The sequence below is a fragment of the Cricetulus griseus genome, chromosome 4, assembly GCF_003668045.3.
Source record: "Cricetulus griseus strain 17A/GY chromosome 4, alternate assembly CriGri-PICRH-1.0, whole genome shotgun sequence".
Classification (NCBI taxonomy): Eukaryota; Metazoa; Chordata; class Mammalia; order Rodentia; family Cricetidae; genus Cricetulus; species Cricetulus griseus.
Genome location: NC_048597.1, coordinates 204,562,058 through 204,582,930, shown reverse-complemented (window position 1 = coordinate 204,582,930; position 20,873 = coordinate 204,562,058). Strand labels below are relative to the sequence as shown.

Here is a 20,873-nt window from a genome sequence, read left to right as displayed (position 1 = left end):
TGCATACTTCTATTTTCATGAGATGGATCCTTAACATCTGATTGATTTTTTTTTCAGTTTTAGGTTTTCATTCATCATGTAAAGTTAACTAGTTATTTAGATAGTTGGACTTATTAATAACAATGAAATGATCTATAGAACATGCTTATTATAACACCCATACTACAGTAATTTATCAGTACTACTTATTGTTATGGACTAAATTGTGTTCCTTAAAAAGTATGTTAACTAGCTGGGGTGTGGCACATGACTTTAATTCCAACACTCAGGAGGCAGAGACAGGACAATCTCTGTAAGTACAAGGCCAGTCTGGTCTACACAGCAAGTTCCAGGATGGCCAGGGCTACATAGTGAGACCATGTCTCAAAAAACATAACAACCTTCCAAAAATTTGTTAGAGTAACTTTATTTGGAAACATGGCTTTTGCAGACAGAACCAGGTGAAGAAGAGCTCATTGAGGTGGAATTATAATTCAATAATTCAAGAACTGGTATTCTTGTAAGTAGAAAAAAAGAGACTTAGAGCAGGGAGATGGGGTGAGAGGATAAACTGTCTGCTCCATAAGCATGAGGAACTGAGTTCAGACCCTCAGAACTCATGGAAAGCTGGATGCAGAAGTGCTCATTTCTCATCCCAGTGTTCCCAGATCAAGATGGTGGGCAGAGACTAGAGAATTTCTGGAAACTCAAGGTCATCTATCTTGGCCTCTAGAGGCAGCAACATGAGACCCTGTCTCAAACAAGGTATTAAGAGCTATATTATTTTTGCTAAGGCCAAGCATTGGTGGCGCACACCTTTAATCCCAGCACCTGGGAGGCAGAGGCAGGCGGATCTCTGTGAGTTCAAGGCCAGCCTGGTCTACAAGAGCTAGTTCCAGGAACAGGCTCCAAAACTACACAGAGAAACTCTGTCTCGGAAAGAAAAAAAAATATTTTTGCTAAAGTTACCTCAAGTTAGGACAGCCTTCTAATATAACCAAATACTTTCCTTTCTCTGATAGTGAGAAAACTATCTTTTATTATTCATAGAATATTTACTTATTTGCTAAAGGCCCATAAAGTTATTTCAGAATTGCTAACAAATATTTCAGAAAAATAAAGTGTTAAGTTTTTTTGTAAGCTACCTCAAAAGTTTTTCACACTGAATAAAGAAAGAGTTCAAAGGGAAGAAAAAATACGTTACATGCTTCTGTATATAGAATATAAAGTTCACTAGGCTTAGGTAAAACATGAGCACTGATATAATAAAAACTATTATTTTCCTATTTCACATTTGTAGCTAAACCATAGCACACACTTCTACTGTAAAAATGAATATAATACCCTTTTCCTTATATATTTTGGTAAGAATAGGTCTCAAGCCAGCAGTGTTGTTCACCCACTCAATAATCCCACACTCATCATTCAGTGGAATAACTGCATATGTTCGGATATGAAGTTCTCTTCGACGTGATTCTGCATCTTTTCTTAAGCTCTACGAAAAACACAGAAATGAAAAAAAAATGGAATTCAAATTCCTGATATGCCAAATCTAAATATTGTACCTAAATATTGTTCACTTCTTAGGAAAAGTGCTGATGGAGGCCTTTAATGAATAATTCTGAAAGAGGAGGAAGCTATAGGGTCATGTTCCTAGTCTACTTCTAAACCTTAAAATGCCTTGTGGAATCCCTTCTTTTTAATCCTTTACTATGAATGTAACAGAATATCATATTTGAAAGACAGTATTTGTAACCATCACAAAAAATACTATTGTTTTCCACTGCATTACAGATATCATTAATGTTAAGTATTTATGCAGAGACTAATGTTTAATTTTACCTAAAAACTACAAGAAATACTTACTGTTATTTTACCTTCCTCTCTGAAAGTCATAAGGAATCATACTATCTACTTAAAACAAAAAAAAAGCCTAGCATAATCAACCATTATCAAAGCTTCATCCCGCAACTGATGGGAGCAGAGGCTTAGACCCACAGCCAAACAATAGGCAGAGCTTGGGGAATCCTGCAGAAGAGGGCAAGGAAGGACAATAGGAGCCAGATGGGTCAAGATACCACAAGAAAATGGCCAACAGAATCAACTAAGCAAGGCTCATACGAGTTTATAGTGGCTCAACCAACAATCAGGGAGCTTGTATGGGTCTGAATATGCCCTCTGCATATATGCTATGTTTATGTAGCTTGGTGTTCCTGTGGGACTCCTCTAACAGTAGAAGATGGGGCAGGGGGACTGTCTCTGAATCTTTTGCTTCCTTTTGGGACCCTTTCCCTCCTACTGGCTCATCTTGTTCAGACTTAATGAGGGTAAGTGCGTAGTTTTATTATTATTTGACATGCCATGATTGGTTGATATCCTTGGGAGACCTACCCTTTTCTGAAGGGAAAGAGGAGTAGGTTTTGGGGGACAGGGGATGTGATGGGAGAGAGGTACTAGGAGGGGAGAAGGGAGAGGGTACTGCAGTTAGGATGTACTACATGAGAGAAGAATATATTTTTTAAAAAGTTAAAGGAAAACCCTATAATGCATGTAAGTCTGTGTATAAATATATATAGCTTAAATTCTCATCTGGGCTGACAATGCTCCCTGCAAGAGAAGATGATGCAATATATCAAAAAATAAGCTATAGTAACAACATAAGAAAAAAGCATGAGTTATGATATCAAAATTTCTTTCACATTCTTACATTTAATTATAATAATTTTATTTCAAAGTTATCTGGTAGAAGAAAGCTTTATGGCTCATTTGATGAATCCTGTTATACCAGGTAAGGACAAACAGTAGAATGTTTAATTCTGGAACTTTTTGAAGGAAACTTAGAACATTTCTCTAACAATTGACCTGTCCCTCTCAGAAACACAATTATACCATTGTTACCAAAAAATACCATTGAAGGCAAGCTTGGTAGTATATACCTGACATCCCAGCACTGAAAGGTAGAGGCAGGGCCATAAGGACTACAAGGTTACCCTTAGCTACATAGCCAGTTCAAGGACAATCTGGGATCTCAAACTAAAAAGTAAAAAAAGAACAAAAAACAAAACAAAAGAGGCACCCCTACACTTGCACAACAAACAAAAAAACCTTTAAGAATAAGTAGTTGTCAGCAGGGTGGTAGTGACACATGCTTTTAATCCCAGCATTTGGGAGGCAGAGACAGGTGGATCTCTGTGAGTTCGAAGCCTCCTTAGAGTTTAGTTCCAGGACAGGCTCCAAAGCTACAGAGAAACTCTGTCTCTAAAAACCACAAAAGAAAAGAAAAGAAAAGAAAAAAAGGTCACTGTCACCAATAGTAGGAAACATGTACAAATCATTGTCTAACCTCTACAACTAACATGATCATGGTTAGAAATTTTTCATATTTTCTTTGACGATGCTAACAAGAAGCTTTAACGTAGTATTAAAACTTACTACAACTAAGTTAACAAAGTAAAGCCAGTGCAATTGACACTTAAGTCAGAAAAACATTGAAGGAGCCCTGGTATTAATGGTCTAATCATCTATGAAGAAATATCCACCATTTAAGTGAAACTTCTCACCATATTGCCTTTAAAATGACTATATAGTATTAACTTTTAAATTATATTTGGTTACAGCAAGCACAGTCTATATTGTCTTTTGGGGGGAGGGGATCCTGAGCCCAGACCTCAGCATTCTTTCCAACATCTCCAGCCCATAACTGTTTATGCTATGTAGTTATGTCTGGCTGAAGAATAATTCAAAATAGACAAGACTATATAACTGACTTTATTTTGAGACTGGGTCTTGTTTATAAAATTTACTAATCAAAAAAATTGAATTCCATTAGTCTACAATCCTCAAGTCATTTTTGGCTTACATATCATGGTGTATTTGACTTTTTTTTTTTTTTTTTTTTTTTTTTTTTGTGAACAGAGATCTTTGGCTTCTGAACAGAGACCTAAAGATGGTGAGTGCTACATTTAAGTCAAGGTCAAAATTCTTTGTGGTCTATCTATGGTTAAAACCTTGCTGCTTCAGGCTCCTAAATGGTGCTACAACCACCACTCCTGGCTAATAATAAGTCTTGAACCAGATTTTCCATATTTCTTTGAGACAGATTGCAGTCACTTGCCAAAAGAATGGCAAAAAAATGTTAATGATTACTTCTGAACAGTGAAGTCATATATACAGAACCTGATTTTTTTTCTAACACTGAAAATAGAAAGCCTAAATAAGTCTAGGTAAGTGGTGTGTCTTATACAAACAAAACCATTAAACAGAAAATGTTTTCTTTCATTAATGTCTTATATTCTTCTCTATACACAAAATCATAATTGTTAAAAGTTAGCTGAAGTAGATAATTTAAATCTATGTATATATCCAAAAATCTGATGAAGGACCTAAACAGCTACTGGTATATTCATTCAAAATATCACATGGGAAAAACTCAAACATTCATAATGGTATATAGATAAGGAAGATACAGGATTTTCCATAATTACAATATTATTCAACTTTAAATGGGAGGAAATTTTGAATCTTGAAGACATGCTGCTGAGGGAAAAAAGCCAGTCACAAAAGGACCATTTATGTGAGGTACCCAAAGTGGTGACACTAATGGAGGTAGAAAACAGAACTGTGGTTGTTGAAGACTGGATGGAAGATGAAATGGTGAGTTATGGTTTAACAGACAGTTTCAATTTGGAATATGAATATAAAAGCTTTGAAAGGTATGGTGAGGATAGTTGCATAACAATGTGAATATACTCAGTGGCACTGAAATATATACTTAAGTTATATAATGTACATTTTATCACAAAAAGGTGAAAATGAGGCCTAGATAGAGAAGGCTCAACAGTTAAGAGCACCGGCTTCTCTTCCAGAGGACCAGGGTTCAATCCCAGCACCCACATGGTGGCTCACAACTCTCACAACTATAGTTCCAGGGAATCTGGCACCCTCACACAGACATACACATAGGCAAAATACCAACATACATAAAACAAAAAAATAAATTTAAAAAATGAGAACAATGAAAACATGTATTTCAAGAGTGATCTAATTGCCTACTGAGAAGTCCACATTACTATGACAATTATTTTCCTAATTCTAAAATAAAAACAATGGGACTGGACAGATGGTATAGCAGGTAACAGCACTTGCTGCTATTCTTGAGGACCCAATTTTGATTCTCAATACCCTTCTCAGGTGGCTCACAGCCATCTGTAACCTCTGCTCCTGGGAATCTCATGTCTCTGGCCTTAGCAGACACCTGTACTCATATGCATATAAATGTGGATGCACACATACACATGTTGAAAATAATTCAGAATGTCTTTAAAAAAGCAAACCACTTCCAACCTTGTTAATCAGAGAATTGAATTCCATTAGTCTACAGTCTTTCCTCAAGTCATCTTTTGGTTTACACATCATGATGTAGAACTTCCCATCTGAGCCCTTTAAAGAGATCTTCTTTGGTTTCTGAAGAGAAGAAAGAATTTCTACCTAAAAAATAATGAGTGTTATATTTAAGGTAAGGCTGACATTCTTGGTTTAAATTTCAATATTATAAATATCGAGTTATGTATCATAATAAAAAAGAATAAGTAGGAATATATACTAAATTAGTATTTCAAAATTTCCTTTTACCTTAGTTACCTAGAAGTCAAAAAAGGTTGTCTGATAATAGAGACATACTTTCTTAAGTATTAGGAATGGATATGAAGTAAAAAAAACAAAACAACAAAAAAGAAACTCCCCCAAACTGAAAAACCTGACTTTGTCAGCAAAACAGGTACTTACACATGCATATTCAGGTAGTCCTTTCAAAACATTCACAAAATTTTACATAGCAAAAAATGTTTGCCATAATGCTGGAAAGGTATTATGAAAATACATCATAGAAATGTTCAAAGAATAAGCTTATAAATTTAAAGTAATTTGCTTTTGAAAAAAACTCCAAAATAAAGCCTACCTCATGAGTAAACTAAAAAAATACTGCTTAAGTTAAAAACAAAACATGATTATTATAATGTGCAAGGTAAATGATTCTAAAAACAGTTGGGTTTTTTTGTTTCTTTTTCCTTCAAGATAGAGTTTCTGTGTGTAGACCAGGCTCTCCTGGTACTCATTGTGTAGACCAGGCTGTCCTTGAACTCACAGACCTGCCCCTGTCTTCCAAGTGCTAGGATTAAAGGCGAGCGCCATCACTGCCTGGCTAGAAACAGTTTTAAAATGTCCTAAGCCCCTAGAAGTACTCCAGCACTGTTTCTTTAAAATAAACATACATTTTCAGCCATGTTTCATGGGTGGGCATGTGGAACAGAAGAAAAGGCTATGCCTATCAGGGAAGAGGCCACAGCCTCATTCCCTGCAGTGTATTTAAAATAAACAGGGATGGGCTGAGGTAATGTTCAGTGAGTGGAGCACTTGTTACCCAAGTATGAAGGCCCGAGTTTAGAGCATGCCTGTAATCCAATGCTTTACGGTGAGATGGGAGCAGAACCAGGAGAATTATGGGAAGCTCATGGGTCACCTGGCCTGAAACTCTGTTTGAAACAAAGTGGAAGATGAGAACCAACACTTGAGGTTATTCCCTGACCAGGTGAGCTGTGGCACATTCTTACATTAATGCATGTACACAAACAATAAAAAAATTATCTGAATTTTGTTTTCTCCTAAGAAACAAATCAAACTTATCTTGTTTCATCTGCTCTCCATTTTTTAAGACAAAAGAAAATAAAATTGTAAAAACATAGTCATAGGGAAATATGAGCATATGAAGGGTGTTTATTATTACCACTTAACTTTGTACCACAGTACAAAACAGTTCCATTTCTCTATATTTCTAGGATTTCCTTTGCAAATAAACTCACTTAGTTTTTTTAGCTTAATTTGAAGTTGTAAGCTTAGCTACATTTAAAAATTATAGTTATATAAAACTGAAGTTTACCACATCATCGAAGCCTGCAAGATAGGCCCAATGGCCAGGAAATGGGTCATGATTAGCATGGGCACCCAAAATTGACGGAAGAGTAGGGATCATGACTGACTGCAAAGGAATGAGGATTTCACTAAATGTTGGGTCTTCTACCAGCTTTTTAAGCATTTTAAAGTGAGTGCTCATGCTTAATGTGGAATTACTTCCATCAACCTGAAAAAAAAAAAAAAAACACAAACAGTATATTTCAATTTTTCTGAGTTTACCTTGAATTAGAAAACTTTAAGTACAATAAACATTTCAATTTTTACAATCTCAATTGCTCTGTAGTGTGCAATGTTCGAAGGACTTTTAATCATCTCATTTAACCTTTTCTTCATAAATAACAATTCCTCTATCACAGGAATATGTAATGATTGAAGGAGATTAGCGATTAGGAGAAATCAGTGATCTACTTTTAGACATGAGAAAATCTATAAATAACTTCTTTTGGTTATCAAATCTCATTTGGCAACAGAATGATACCTGAATTTCTTAGTGTAAAGATCAACGTGATGTGTGTTTGACTAAGGGATAGTCCAACAGATTATCATCAGTTACAAAATCCATATAAAGTAAGAGTACCTTTAAGGTCAGGAAAAGAACTGAATCACAAGTGGTTTTTGCCATGAAGGTTTCAGACGAAGAACTAAGCATGTGATATGAAAAGCACTTACAAGGCAAGTAAGCAAAAAATAACCGTTTTTCCTATCGTCAAGTACATAAAAGATCAAGTAGAATTAATGGAAATAATGAAAAACTATCCTTTTGAGAATAGTTTATTCATGAGGAGGAGAAAAATAGGGTCACCTGTATCTTTCTACCTAGAAATGGTTAATGGAGTTTGATATTTGTCATGTGACACTAGCTATTTACCTGACAAAGAACCTCTCCCTTTAACAATCACCCACACACTTTTATCTCTCCTACATTGTTTTGTTTTTTCCTAATTCCTTGCACAGAATAGTGATCCACTCCTTTAACTACCTTCCTACTTCAGTCACAAGTATACTGAAAATAATACATATTACTCCAAATGACAGACATCTGCTTATGCTCCTACACATCTATCAGTAATTCAAGGCAGCTTTCTATCAGTCATCTTTGTTCCCTCAGCACAGTGCCTGTGCACTGAAATACATACTGAAAAAACGAAAATCAAGGGCTTTGGATAGAGCTCATGTGTAAAGTGCTTGCCTACTATGCATAAGGACTTGGGTTCAATAATCCAACACTACAAAAAGACAACCAACTAACAAACAAAAACCCCACATTCTCTTTCCCATCGTATATACAGGCCAACATACAAATTTTCAAAGATAAAAATATGGCAATATAACCAGAGACTGAATTTAATGCATATTTTATGGTTGATTTAATCTTTTACTTAAAACCATTGATAACTATTAAAATATATTTTCAGAAAAATTCAGAAAAGTAGAGGACATCTGGAAGAGCGACACATGTTAACAAGTTTAAGAAGCAGATTTACTAATATAAATCATATAGGGATAGAGGTATAGCTCAGTGGTAAAACCCTTGCTTAGCAAGATCAGGTTGTACTATGAAGAATGGGGAATGAGAGGAATAGAAAAAGATATATTAAAATAAACCATTTGATACATTTTGATACACGTATATTGATATACTTAAAAATTTTAATTTAATGAAAATCAGCTCAAATCACATATAAGTTTTTGTATAGCATTATTTAACACTGGTTGATAAGCACTAAGATCTGTGACAATACCGATTTGTTGCACAATTCTAGTAGCTTGTCAGTTAGTCGAGTTGCATCTCCAACAAACTTTTCTAAAGACTTTTTCATATGGATAGCTTTAGTAAGAATTTCCTTGCATCTGTTCACACGCATGGGATAAGACGACTGTCAGTTAAAAAAAAAAGAGTAAATACAATTATTTATGAAACCTTATTGGAAAGAATGAACTTAAAAGAATATTCATGATGAGATTTTATAATGATAAGCATATAGGAAATCAGTTTGGTAACATCAAGAGCTATAAAGAAGTTTTAATCCTATAATTGTGAATTCCCTGAAGAATTTACACTGAAGAAACAATTGATATTTTGAGATGTAGCAAAACAGAAAAAAGGAAAGTAAAACAAACAAACAAAACAGTTAAAGCTATTTTACAATTTTATCCAATTACTAATGTGTCTTCAAAGAACATTAATACAATTTATCTGTTAAAGTTAATTATTTAATATTTAAGTGAAAATATGAAGTTATCAATTTAAAATTACTGCTAAAATATGATTAGAAAAATACATAAGTTACAAGAAAATACTAATGAATAATCTGAATTTTAATTTTCTTTTTAATCTGTGTATTAACTTTTCTATAATATTTATACATTAAATATACTAATTAATATATACATACCCACTAATAATGTTGTCCTTGTTTTAGTAGTAGACTAAGTATTCTGAATTAAAATACTCAGGGAAAGAAATCTATCATAGGGCTGGAGAGATGGTTCAGTGATAATGAGCACTTGTTTTCCTCAGAGGACCTGGGTTTAATTCCCAGCACTCACCTTGCAAATTACAACTTCTTATAACTCCAATTCCAATGGATCCAACAACTTCTTTTGACCTCTGTGGGCACCAGGCATGCAAGAGGTGCACAGACATATATCCAAGCAAAATACTCATACACACAAAATAAATCTTTAAAAAACTGGTTATCATAACTATTTACTAAAAGCTTCATGAAGAAAGCACATGTTCAGCACTAGTCACTTCTTTTCATATGGTAAATATCTCAAAATATTTAAACAAGGTAAAACTTTTCTCTGTTAGAAAGTATTTAAAAGTTATAATCTTAATATAGGTTAGAACCCTGGAACTTATATTTATATATTTGCTTTAAAAATATATGCTGTAATAAGTGTTAGGAGACACTGTGGTAATTAACTAACGAATTTATTACCTTTGACACAGCTGTCATCATCCACATTGCTTGCTGAGGGTAGGCCAGAAATACCTTGGCTATTATTTCCATCAAGACAACAAAAACTTCATCGTGAGAATGACAAATTCGAGAAATCAACTGTGAAAAAGCAGTCAAAAACTGATACGGAGCTAACCGATTTGTGTGCTCTGTGAGAACACTATTTATTTTAGCCAAATCACTTCTCATTTGCACACGATCAGAACGACCACCTAAGGGGGAAAAAAAGTTTAAGACAAGAAAACAACAACAAAAACCTCAACATCACTGTATCAACTCATTTCACAGGGAAAAAAAAGTGATAATTTTAAACCGATTTTAAAGTAAATTATCTGCATGACCATAGCTAGTTCACTGTCGAAAGACAGTTTGTGTAGCTAGGGAAAGCATTTAGGTTTAAGAGGTGTTTGTTTATCATCCGTTGTAAATCTGAGGGTAAATTACATGCTTAACCTGACATCTTGCAAAGTGTTAGGGTTATCAAGAACTGAAAAGACTACCACTTTTCATTTCTGAATTACAAGTACTTTAAAAGTCTATCTTTCCCTTTCTTTCCATAAGATTTAGTTTTATTATTTCTCAATTTTGTGTGTGTGTGTGTGTGTTTGTGTGAACATGAGTGCAGGTATCTGTGGAGGACAGAAGCTTTGGATCTACTGCCTGACATAGGTGCTGGGATTAAACTAAGGTCTTCTGCAAGAGCTCTTAATTGCTGAACCATCTCTCCAGCATCAACACTTAGTTTCTTACAACATTATAACATTTTTTTTCTTCTGTGTATTTTCCATATTTATGTAGCTTTTATTACTCTATATCTTTAATATTATAACATTTTAATTATCAAATTAATTACTGGTTTTTGTTTTTTTGGGACAGGGTTTCTCTGTTTAGCTTTGGAGCCTATCCTGGCACTCACTCTGGAGACCAGGCTGGCCTCGAACTCACAGAGATCCGCCTGCCTCTGCCTCCCGAGTGCTGGGATTAAAGGCGTGTGCCACCAACGCCCAGCGCTAATTACTGGTTTTTATTAAGAGAGATTGTGATGCCAAATGTTATTTTATAACAAAGTTTTAATTCTTCCTAGTGCTTTAAAGTTTTTACATAAAGAATTATACCTTTTTCCCATTCATATGCCTTAGCACCAAAATCAAGCCATAGTGATAACATTCGTGGCATTGACTGATATATGAACTGATTTCCATACTGAAGAGATCTGTAATTATATAAACAAGAAATATAATTAGCACAGAACTTTTTAAATTAAAATTAAATTAATTAATTTAATTAAAATTAAAATCTGAAACTACCATTCAGTTATGTACAACCTTCTGACAAAAACTATGGTATCACCCACCTATCCATCTCTCTGGTCTTGAACTAAGTATGTAGTGGAGGATGAGACCCTGAATTCTCTGCTTCTATCTCCTAAGTCAGAGACTACAGACATGGGCATTTATCTGGTGCCACCTATCAAACCTATCAAACCTGGGGCTTCACGAAAACAACCTACAAACTACCCGCTAGCCCCTGAAACAATGGTACTGACATTTCTTCCTAGTAGGTCATCCCCCCTCCATTCATCTTTTCTTGCTAAAGTATTCTGTTAGCATTAAAAATTATAGATATTTTGAGGGTTAGTCAAAGTCTTTAAATGCGTCCTTCAAATGGTCCTTATAATCTTTACAATCTGTATTTTCATTTGTATTCCATGGCAATAAGCTTTGGTCAGGCCTAAGCATTCTATTTCTGGGAAATTATATTTCTGCATTTTTCTTTGTGTTTTTTTCCTTTACAGCTGATGATGAAACAGATATCTATAATCATGAAGCAAGTAGCTTGAGTTTTTAACCACAGACTTCCCCTAGGTATATAACTTTTACATGTGTCTGCTTTATTTCTGGTATGCTCCATCTATAATATCTCCATCCATTCCCAGAAAGAAGCATAAATGTAAACGCCCACTACCACACATTATGCAGTGGGTTTCCCCACATTTGGAGAAACCATGGGGTCAGCACATCTAGAGTATATCTTAGGAAAACCATATTCCTGATACTCATGATATTTATAATTATGATATCTCTCTTGCCAGGCAAGTCTTTAATTTTTAATCATTCATTTTTATATCTGCATACAAATCCTATTACATAGGTAAATGGTTTTATATATTTAAGATTTCATTCCCTAGTTAAACTGTTTTTGAGAACATTCACACTAAAGCAGTAATAACATAATTTAAGATACATTCAGTTATTAAGTGAATATATCATAATAGCTAATTTTACTCCTTTAAAACATAAATATAGAGGCTGGAGAGGTGGTGCAGTGGCTAACAGCACTTTTGCTCTTGCAGAGAACCCAGGATCCGGGATCAATATCCAACACCAACATAGTGGTTTATTATCATTCATAACTCCAGTTTCCAGAGGATCTGATGCCCTCTTCTGACCTTCATAGGCATCAAGGACATACATGGTACATAAAATAAATGAGGAAATCTAAGTAAAAAAACTTTTAAATACCAGTATAAAAATATCAAAATTTTCAGTATTGCAGCTGTAAATATGCCGTATAATCAAAATGTGGTGCTGTACATTTAATAATCCCAGCATTCAGGAAACTAAGACAAACAGACTGAGAGGCCAGCTTAGGCTATACAGGCATGACCCCACCACAAACAAATAAAATCACCATCAACAATGAAAACTAGTAACAGCCAAAACAAAATAAATGTAAAGTAGCTTCCCTTCTTTGAAGTGTGATTTAATAAATGCAATGAGTATGTTCTGTATACTTAGGGCCTGATACATAACTATGAGTAAAGAAAAAAATTGTTTCATTATTGATTCTAGAAAAGAAAATTCAAAGGGATACTCCCTCATCCTAGACACACAGGGGAGGACCTAGGCCCTATCCCAAAGGATATGATAGACTCTGAAGACCCCCCCCCATGGAATGCCTCGCCCTCCCTGGGGAGCAGAAATGGTAGGGGATAGGTAGGGTGTTAGTGGGGGGCAGGGGAGAAAGGGAGGGAGAGGGAACTGGGATTGACATGTAAAACAATCTTGTTTCCAATTTAAATTAAAAGATTGAAAAAAAAAGAAAAAAAAGAAAATTCAATTAATAATTGTCTTGTTTCTTGTTCCATTTCAAAATGCCAACAAGCCAGGAATTCTTCTTTAATAACACAGCCACTAAGAAAACCAATAATATTTATAATTATTAGTAACTATGGAAACAAATTAATGAAATTAAGTTTAGATCTCACAAAAATTGAAATTTCTTCAGGAAAAATAAATTTGGCTAAGTGTTGTTATTCTATTTTGGGGTAGATAAATATTGCTTTAACCACTGAAAAAAAATTTAACTGAGGTTTAATAAAACATGAAAATAAGGAATTTTAGTAAATTTATTGCTGTTAAGTTATAATCCTTCAGTAGAAAATAAGAGCACATGAATACAAGGAGAATTATGAAATGCCATTACTCAAATCAATAATTTGTGAATTTTAAATACTAAGCATGACTATATATATATACATATATATGTATATATATATACATACATACACACACATACATATATACATGTATGTATGTATGTATGCAAGTATGTATGTACTGGCATCTGAAATTAAAAGTTATATTCCAACTACATTGGGAGGATTGGGAAGTTCAGTCCAGACTTAGCTACACAGTGAGTTTGAGGCTAGCTTGGGCTACATAATACCCCATCTCACATAACAAAACAAAAAGTTGTATTTCATCCTCTGACTAGTTAAAAAATAGGCCCCTGACAAGCATGGTGGTGCATTCCTGTAATCCTAGCACTGAGGACACTGAGACAGAGGAATATGAATAAAGAATGGCCTGAGCTATAACAAGACTATCAAAAGCAAACTAAGAAAGAAACAAGCTCTTTTTTAGTCTTCAAAATAATGACCCTATTTGTTAATTTTTTTTTTTTACAGGATTTGACTAGGAGAAAATACTGAATTACCATTAAATTTAACAAATAAACAGATTATGTTTAAGGCCTTCTAAAGTACTATATGTAGTGATTTGAGGGATGGGTGTCACAGCCTTCTGAGTATTGGTATTATAGTTATTACCATGTCCAGCATTTGTTGTTGTTAAACATGCTATTCAAGTGCTCTGCTATTAAGTTATATCTGCAGCACAGTACTGTTCATTTTCTAAAATTGTATCTGCATATACCTTTTCTACACACACACACACACACACACACACACACACACACACACACACACACACAGAGACAGACAGAGAGAGAGAGAGAGAGAGAGAGAGAGAGAGAGAGAGAGAGAGAGAGAGAACATTTTTCAAGACTAAGAAAAAAACTGTATGAAGAAAAATATTCTGGGATTGGAGAAATAGTTCAGCTTTGGTTGTTCTCACAGAGAATCCAAGTTCAGTTCCCAGCACCTACAAAGCAGTTCACAATAATCTGTAACTCCAGTTCCAGGGGATCTGGTGCCTTCATCTGGCTTCCAAGAGTACTGCACATGCACATGCACATGGTAAACATACTTAGATGCAGGCAAGCAGGCAAACACTCATACATGTAAAATAAAAGTAAACTAAACATTAGAAAGAAGGAAAAATATTCTCTCTCAATTAAGTTGGTAGAAAAGAATCCATGCATGGTAAAACAGAAAATGTTCTGAATATGCTATAGTGTGTGATAAAATTCATCCATATTTAACCTCAAACATGAAGTACTCATACTCACCTTCCAAAATGCAGGACTATATATCGGATGAGATCACCTTGCTTTTCCATTTTGTTGTCTGTTACCATGGGCATCAATTTGTCATAGTACTTGGCAAGGTAGAAATGCCCATCTTCCCACTCTGGCAGAAACAAAGTTACATCCTGTGAAAAAGACATAGGATACATATCTAAGCAAATCTCTTACTAGGTTGGGACATAAAGTACTAATAGATGATTAAATATCAAAAGTAAGCAGCACACAGCAAATTCAAATTGTGTGTAACTCTGGTTTGATACATAGTATGACATCAAAACAATAATCTCAAATGCATAGTGTTAATAAACAGTGTTGCCTTGTAACAGGTAATACCTGTAATACTAGCACTCAGGAAGCTGAGGCAACAGGATTTCAGTAAATTTGAGACAAATCTGAGATACCTATACATAGTGAGTTCCAGACCAATTTGGAATACAGAGTAAAGTCCTGTCTCAAAACAACATACACAAATTCAACCCCACCCCCACCCCGGCCCCAACAATCAGAAACCAAATACCACCTCAAACAAAACATTCTTGCACATAACCTATGCAGGCATGCTAGGTCAGATTATATTTATATGAGCCTCTTAAGAAATTACAGTTTTTCCTATGGTTAATGTTACTAGTTTGTTTATAAACATGTCTCACCATGTTGCACTGAGGTTGCTGAGGCAAAAGTGTTTAAAGCTAGTATGAGCTGCATTACTGACTACCAAGTGAGTCAGAGATACAAGGCAAGAACTGATTTCAACTACCCATTGCACCCCTAAAACGGAAGTCCTGGCTTAGACTATCAGCTGATTTGTTCATGATGTAAAAAAGGGATCAATTTCCTCCCTGTAAAACATTTAAATGACACAGTACTATGTCTTGAGAATTAATTTTAGTACTCTATGATAATTTATAATCTGTCTGGTTATAAAACTGTTCTGTTTTACTGGTTTATTTAATTGTATATGAATATAGTATACTGGTTAGTCTCTGGTTTCTCCAATAGATACAGTTACTAAGCTATAGCTTTTCTATCCTGCTTAGGGATGCAAAAGACTGGCACTGATTTTTTTTTTTTTTACTCATTCTGATGCTTAGTTTATTTTAGATGGGTCTTCTTCAATTTTTTTTTTTAAATTAGTAACAAGTTTGCTTCACATGTCTGTCCCAAGCCCCTCTCCCTCCCCTCCTCCCCTAACCTTCACCAACCCTCCCAAACCCCCACCCCAACCCCTCTCTGCTTCCCAGGGAGGGTAAGGCCCTCCATGGGGGATCTCCTAAGTCTCCCAGTCAGGGCCTAGGCCCTCCCCCATGTGTCCAGACTGAGAGAGCATCCCTCCATGTAGAGTGGGCTCCCAAAGTCCATATGTGTGCCAGAGATAAATACTGGTCTACTACCCAAGGCTCCATAGATTCCGAGGCCTCCTCACTGACACCAACGTGGCACTGATGATTTCTATCACTGAGTCTGTTTACCCTCTAGCTTCTAATCAGGTCTAGAAGATTAGAGAGGAGGAGTGAATCAAGGTTGTTAAAATCTCTGGTTTTCTTCCTGCTGAGAGGAAGCTCCATTTCTGCTAAGTTCAAGGTGTGGTCCAATGACTCCTTCCTACAGTAATAATGTTTTAGTCTAGTAAATGTTCTCCCATCTTGTTCCTTCTGATCTAGAAGTGGTAATGATTCATCATCCTCTCTGCAGATCTCCTTTAACATGGTTATTTATTAAACTTGATTATCTCTTAATTTGCCATTTATATCTGCTTGCATTCAACCTTATACAACACTGTAAAGGTATTTTGGATATGCTAGAATATGTTAAGGCTACATGACAGCTAATACTATATAGGATCCTAGATTGGATTCTAGATATGAAAAAGACATTATTGACAAAAGAGATAAAATTTCTGAAAACAGAACCATGGTTGTACAAGTTACTAAAATTAGAGAAATCTAATTCCATATAGGAATTCTCTGTGCTTCTTTTGCTACCCAATTTTTAAGTTTATGATTATTTCAAACTAAAAGTTAAAAAACTAAGGTATTAGAGAGACAAAATCTCTTGGCTATTATTAGCCTTTGCATTTCAACATAACTTTTAAATTCTAATTGCCAATTACCTATTAGTTTCTGGTGAAGACTGCATCAAACTTACAGGTCATTTTATAGTGAATTGACACCTTTACATTATTTACTCTTCTCATTCAAAACTGTGCTACACTCCCAATTTCTTTAAGGCTTTTAAAAACTGCATACAAAGCCAAGTAGTGGAATATGCCTTTTATCCCAGCACTTAGGAGGCAGAAGTAGGCGTATCTCGGTGAGTTCGAGGCTAGCCTGGTATACAGAATTCCAGGAAAGGCTCAGTGGTTAAGAGCACTGGTTGCTTTCCCAAAGAACCCAGGTTCAGTTCCCAGCACCCACATGATAGTTCACAACCATGTGTAACTCCAGTTCTAGGGGATCTGTCTGTAGTGGCACCAGGTATATGGTGCACAGATATCCATATGGTGCACAGAATATCCATTCAGGTAAAAGACCCATATACATAAGAATAAATAAGTAAAACGAAGAACTCACCCAACAAATGTTTTGGAATTTATTTTATTTTAGAGGACTTTTTTTTTAAAATGTGAGATTATAATTATATCATTTCCCCCTCCCCACCCTCTCATATACTCCTTGTTCTCTTCCAAATTAATGGCTTCCTTTTCATTAACAAACACACATACACGCATACATTCCTAAATGCATATATACAACCTTTTCAGTTTGTATGTTATTTGTATGTATGTTTTCAGGGCTGAACCATTTGATATTGGATAACCTGTAGAGGTTTTACAGATTTTTTAGTAACTTAATCCTAGGTACTTTAGATATTTTTTGGTCTTTTTGTTATTTTTTTCCCTTTGGTGGAGCTAAGGACCTAACCTAGGACCCTGTGACTGCTAAAGCACTCTACCACTGAGCCAAATGCCTAATTTTGGTACTTTATATTTTTGATGCTATTCTAAATGCTTGTTTTTTATTTTACGTTTTTCTTTCTCTTTTGCATTTCGTGTGTGTGTGTGTGTGTGTGTGTGTGTGTGTGTGTGTGTGTGTGTGTATGCATGTATGCATGTATGTATGTATGTATGTATGTATGTATGTATGTATGTGAATGTATATGTATAAGCATGCTTTTGCATGCATGTAAGTGCACATGTCTAGGCCTGAGCTTCATTTCTGGAACCATCCTCAATTGTTCTTCTACCTTATTCATTTGAGGCAGAATATCTCAATCAAACCAAGAGTTTGCCAATATTAATAGCTAGCTTGATCTGGGGTTGCCCTGTTTCTACCTTCCTAGGGTGGAATTACAGGTGAGTTGCCACATGCTCTCAGCATTCACACAGGTTTCTGGGAATCCAAACTACAGTTTTCATACAGGATAGCAAGCACCTTAACTGCTAACCATCTCCCCAGGCCCCTAAGTTGTACTTTTTAAAACTTACATCCATTTTCTTAAGGCATAATTTTCATATACACGATGTACCCTGAGTATATAGGTAGTAGATTAAAGTAGGTATAGTGGTGCACACTCTTAACTCTAGCACTAAAAAGATAGGCAGGAAGATCAGAATTCCAAGCTTTGACTACACAGCAAGTTTTTAACCATGACATCTACCTAAAAAACTTTTGGGCTTAGATGTGGTTAACTTTGTATAGGAAGATAAGAATATTACTTTGGTGAAAGGAGGGTGTTACAATGTGCTAATTATACTACTTCATGCTGTGGTAGTTGGTTTAAAGAGTAGATTCACTGCAATAATTTCTAACCTGGTGTGGTAGTTTCATACATGTGTTTTTTGTGTGTGATAATTCCATGTATTTATGATCTTTAATTATTAAGTCAGTTTTCTTGATTACTATTATATGCACTTCAATATAGACTTATCCATTCATTAAAAAACAAATGGTTTACATTACATATATATTTACCTTATATTTCTTCATAATCGCATTGCTTTCAAAATTAGCTGTTTCTTCCATAAACCGGCCAACTAGCAGTGTAGCTCGTCCATGGATTAGCATGTGCTTACTCTCAGTTGGGGATTTATTTTCAGGAAAACATAATTCAACACCCTTCTGAAGTACAATAAGTGCCTGGTGAACATCACCCTAAAATAAAAGAGGCAATTTACAAGTTTTTAATTTAAGAATATATTCTTAGTCAGACAGTGGTGGCACATGCCTTTAATCTTAGCACGTGGGTTGCAGAGGCAGGTGAATTTCTGAGTTCAAGGCCACCAGGGCTACACAAAGAATCTTGCCTCAACAAATTTATTTGTAAATTAATGTTTATCTTTCCCTCCTAATTAAAATCCCAAGGAAGCACCAACTCATTTCATGTAGAACTCTTTAACCATTTATCTGTTTACTCATTCATTTTAAAATTAAAGTACAAGGAACTGTACTTGTAAAATTTGGAATAACAATGATCCATGAATTAAAATCTCTGCCTTAAAAAGTTCAGTTAACTGGACATGGTATTGTATATCTATATTTCCACCGCTCAGAAGATGCAGGCAGGAGGACCACAAGTTCAAGGTCAGCCTTAACTACAGTTAAATCTTATCTCAACAAAACCAAACCAAGCAACCAAACAAAAAGAATAAAAGAAGTTCACAGTCAACTGAGGAAACAAACTAAGTAAAACACCAACATGTTTAAGTGCTATAACATATAAACACAGATGGGTATTTTAGGGGATAGAGAAAGGAGCCCCCAAAATCTATTAAAGGTACAGGAAAATAAGAGACTAATAGTCAGGAAAGTAAAAAAAAATCTGGCTTTGATCTTAAATAGAAAAAAAAATCTGAATTTGGTCTTAAAAATGAATAGAAATATAGTGAATGGAAATTTAGTTAGATTTTATTCTACATGTATGAGTGTGTGTATTTGCACCACATATGTGCAGATGTACTCATAGGCCATAAAAGGGTATCAGATCCCCTGAAACAGATAGCTATGAGCCACTTGATGTGAATGATGTGAATGATGTAAAACCCAGGTCCTCTACAAGAGAACAAATATTCTTAATTACTAGTCATCTGTGTAGTTCAGAAACACTAATTTTTAATTTTGGCACTTGAGGGTTTGGAATGGGGACATTGTATGGCCCTGACTGGCATGGAACTCCTATCTAGACCAGACTGCCCATGACTTGTGATGATCCTCTTACATCTCTGTCTCCTGAGTACTATGATTATAGGCCTACACCACCACACTAGGCAGAAACAATACTTTTAAATTATGATCTATGACCAAATAGTGGTAGTGACCCATAGTTCCCAGTTTACATACTGATAAAAGTAAACAACTGGTACTTAACAGTATGCACAGTGCCCTTTCTCTACAAGAGGTATGTTCCAAGACCTCCAGCGGATGCCTCAAATTGTGAACAGTAAAAACCCTACAGATAATAGATTTTTCTCAAACATATATCCCACAGTAAAGTTGAATTTATGAATAAGGTGCAATGAGATTAATAACAATCACTAATAATAAAACAATTAAATAATACACCATAGTGAAACTTATTGAAAATTTATGAATTATTTCTAGGATTTTCATTTATTATTTTCAGCCATAGGTTGGCCTCAGGTTACTGAAAGCAGGGAAAGCAGGGCTGAAGACAAGAAGGGGGCTACTTTAACACTGTTAAGATTCAGTGTTTCTTAGGTCTGATATATTAAATGCACTTCTGACTTACAGACATTTTCAACCTACCATATGCTTATAAAGCATTTGTGAGTCAGGGACAAATGAAGCTGAAAGAACAGGATAGCACTCAATCAGAAATGGCCTTGTGTACTTCCCAGAGTTCAGACAATCTAAAGTGTATAAAGAATACTTTGAAGTATTGAATCTTTTGGAGAAGCGTACGTTTCAAAGTGCATTTTGCAAAGGTTACAGACTACAGTAATATAAACAGAGAAACTGTGGGATCCATAAGAAGGTTGTGGATATAGTTAGAGGCTGAAAATGAATTAAAATAGGATGAAAAAGAGAGATGATTCAAGAAACACTTCTAAACTTTAGCCAAAAGTTGAATGTGGATAAGCCCAGATTTGTTTCACAAAAAGGGATGGAAGTGAGGCTTATTCAGAAAAAATAAGCAACTTGAGAAGTAGGTGTTGCATTTCAAGCATATTAA

At 35.1% G+C, this 20,873-nt stretch overlaps 1 protein-coding gene and 1 non-coding gene across 2 annotated transcripts in view; both read right to left on the bottom strand.

The window, feature by feature from the left end:
• Atr (ATR serine/threonine kinase) overlaps positions 1-20,873 on the bottom strand; it is a 93,623-nt gene that overhangs the window by 8,835 nt on the left and 63,915 nt on the right. Inside the window, exons 35-42 of the mRNA NM_001292057.1 lie at positions 18,656-18,835; positions 14,667-14,809; positions 11,030-11,127; positions 9,894-10,126; positions 8,691-8,825; positions 6,914-7,114; positions 5,323-5,466; positions 1,324-1,474 (exon numbers count right to left, since the gene is read on the bottom strand). Of these exons, the coding sequence (NP_001278986.1) occupies positions 1,324-1,474; positions 5,323-5,466; positions 6,914-7,114; positions 8,691-8,825; positions 9,894-10,126; positions 11,030-11,127; positions 14,667-14,809; positions 18,656-18,835 (1,285 nt within the window). The remainder of the gene's footprint in view (positions 1-1,323; positions 1,475-5,322; positions 5,467-6,913; positions 7,115-8,690; positions 8,826-9,893; positions 10,127-11,029; positions 11,128-14,666; positions 14,810-18,655; positions 18,836-20,873) is intronic.
• On the bottom strand, positions 11,848-12,014 carry LOC113835230. Its single transcript, XR_003484607.1, has one exon. It is a non-coding gene; the product is annotated as a U1 spliceosomal RNA (small nuclear RNA).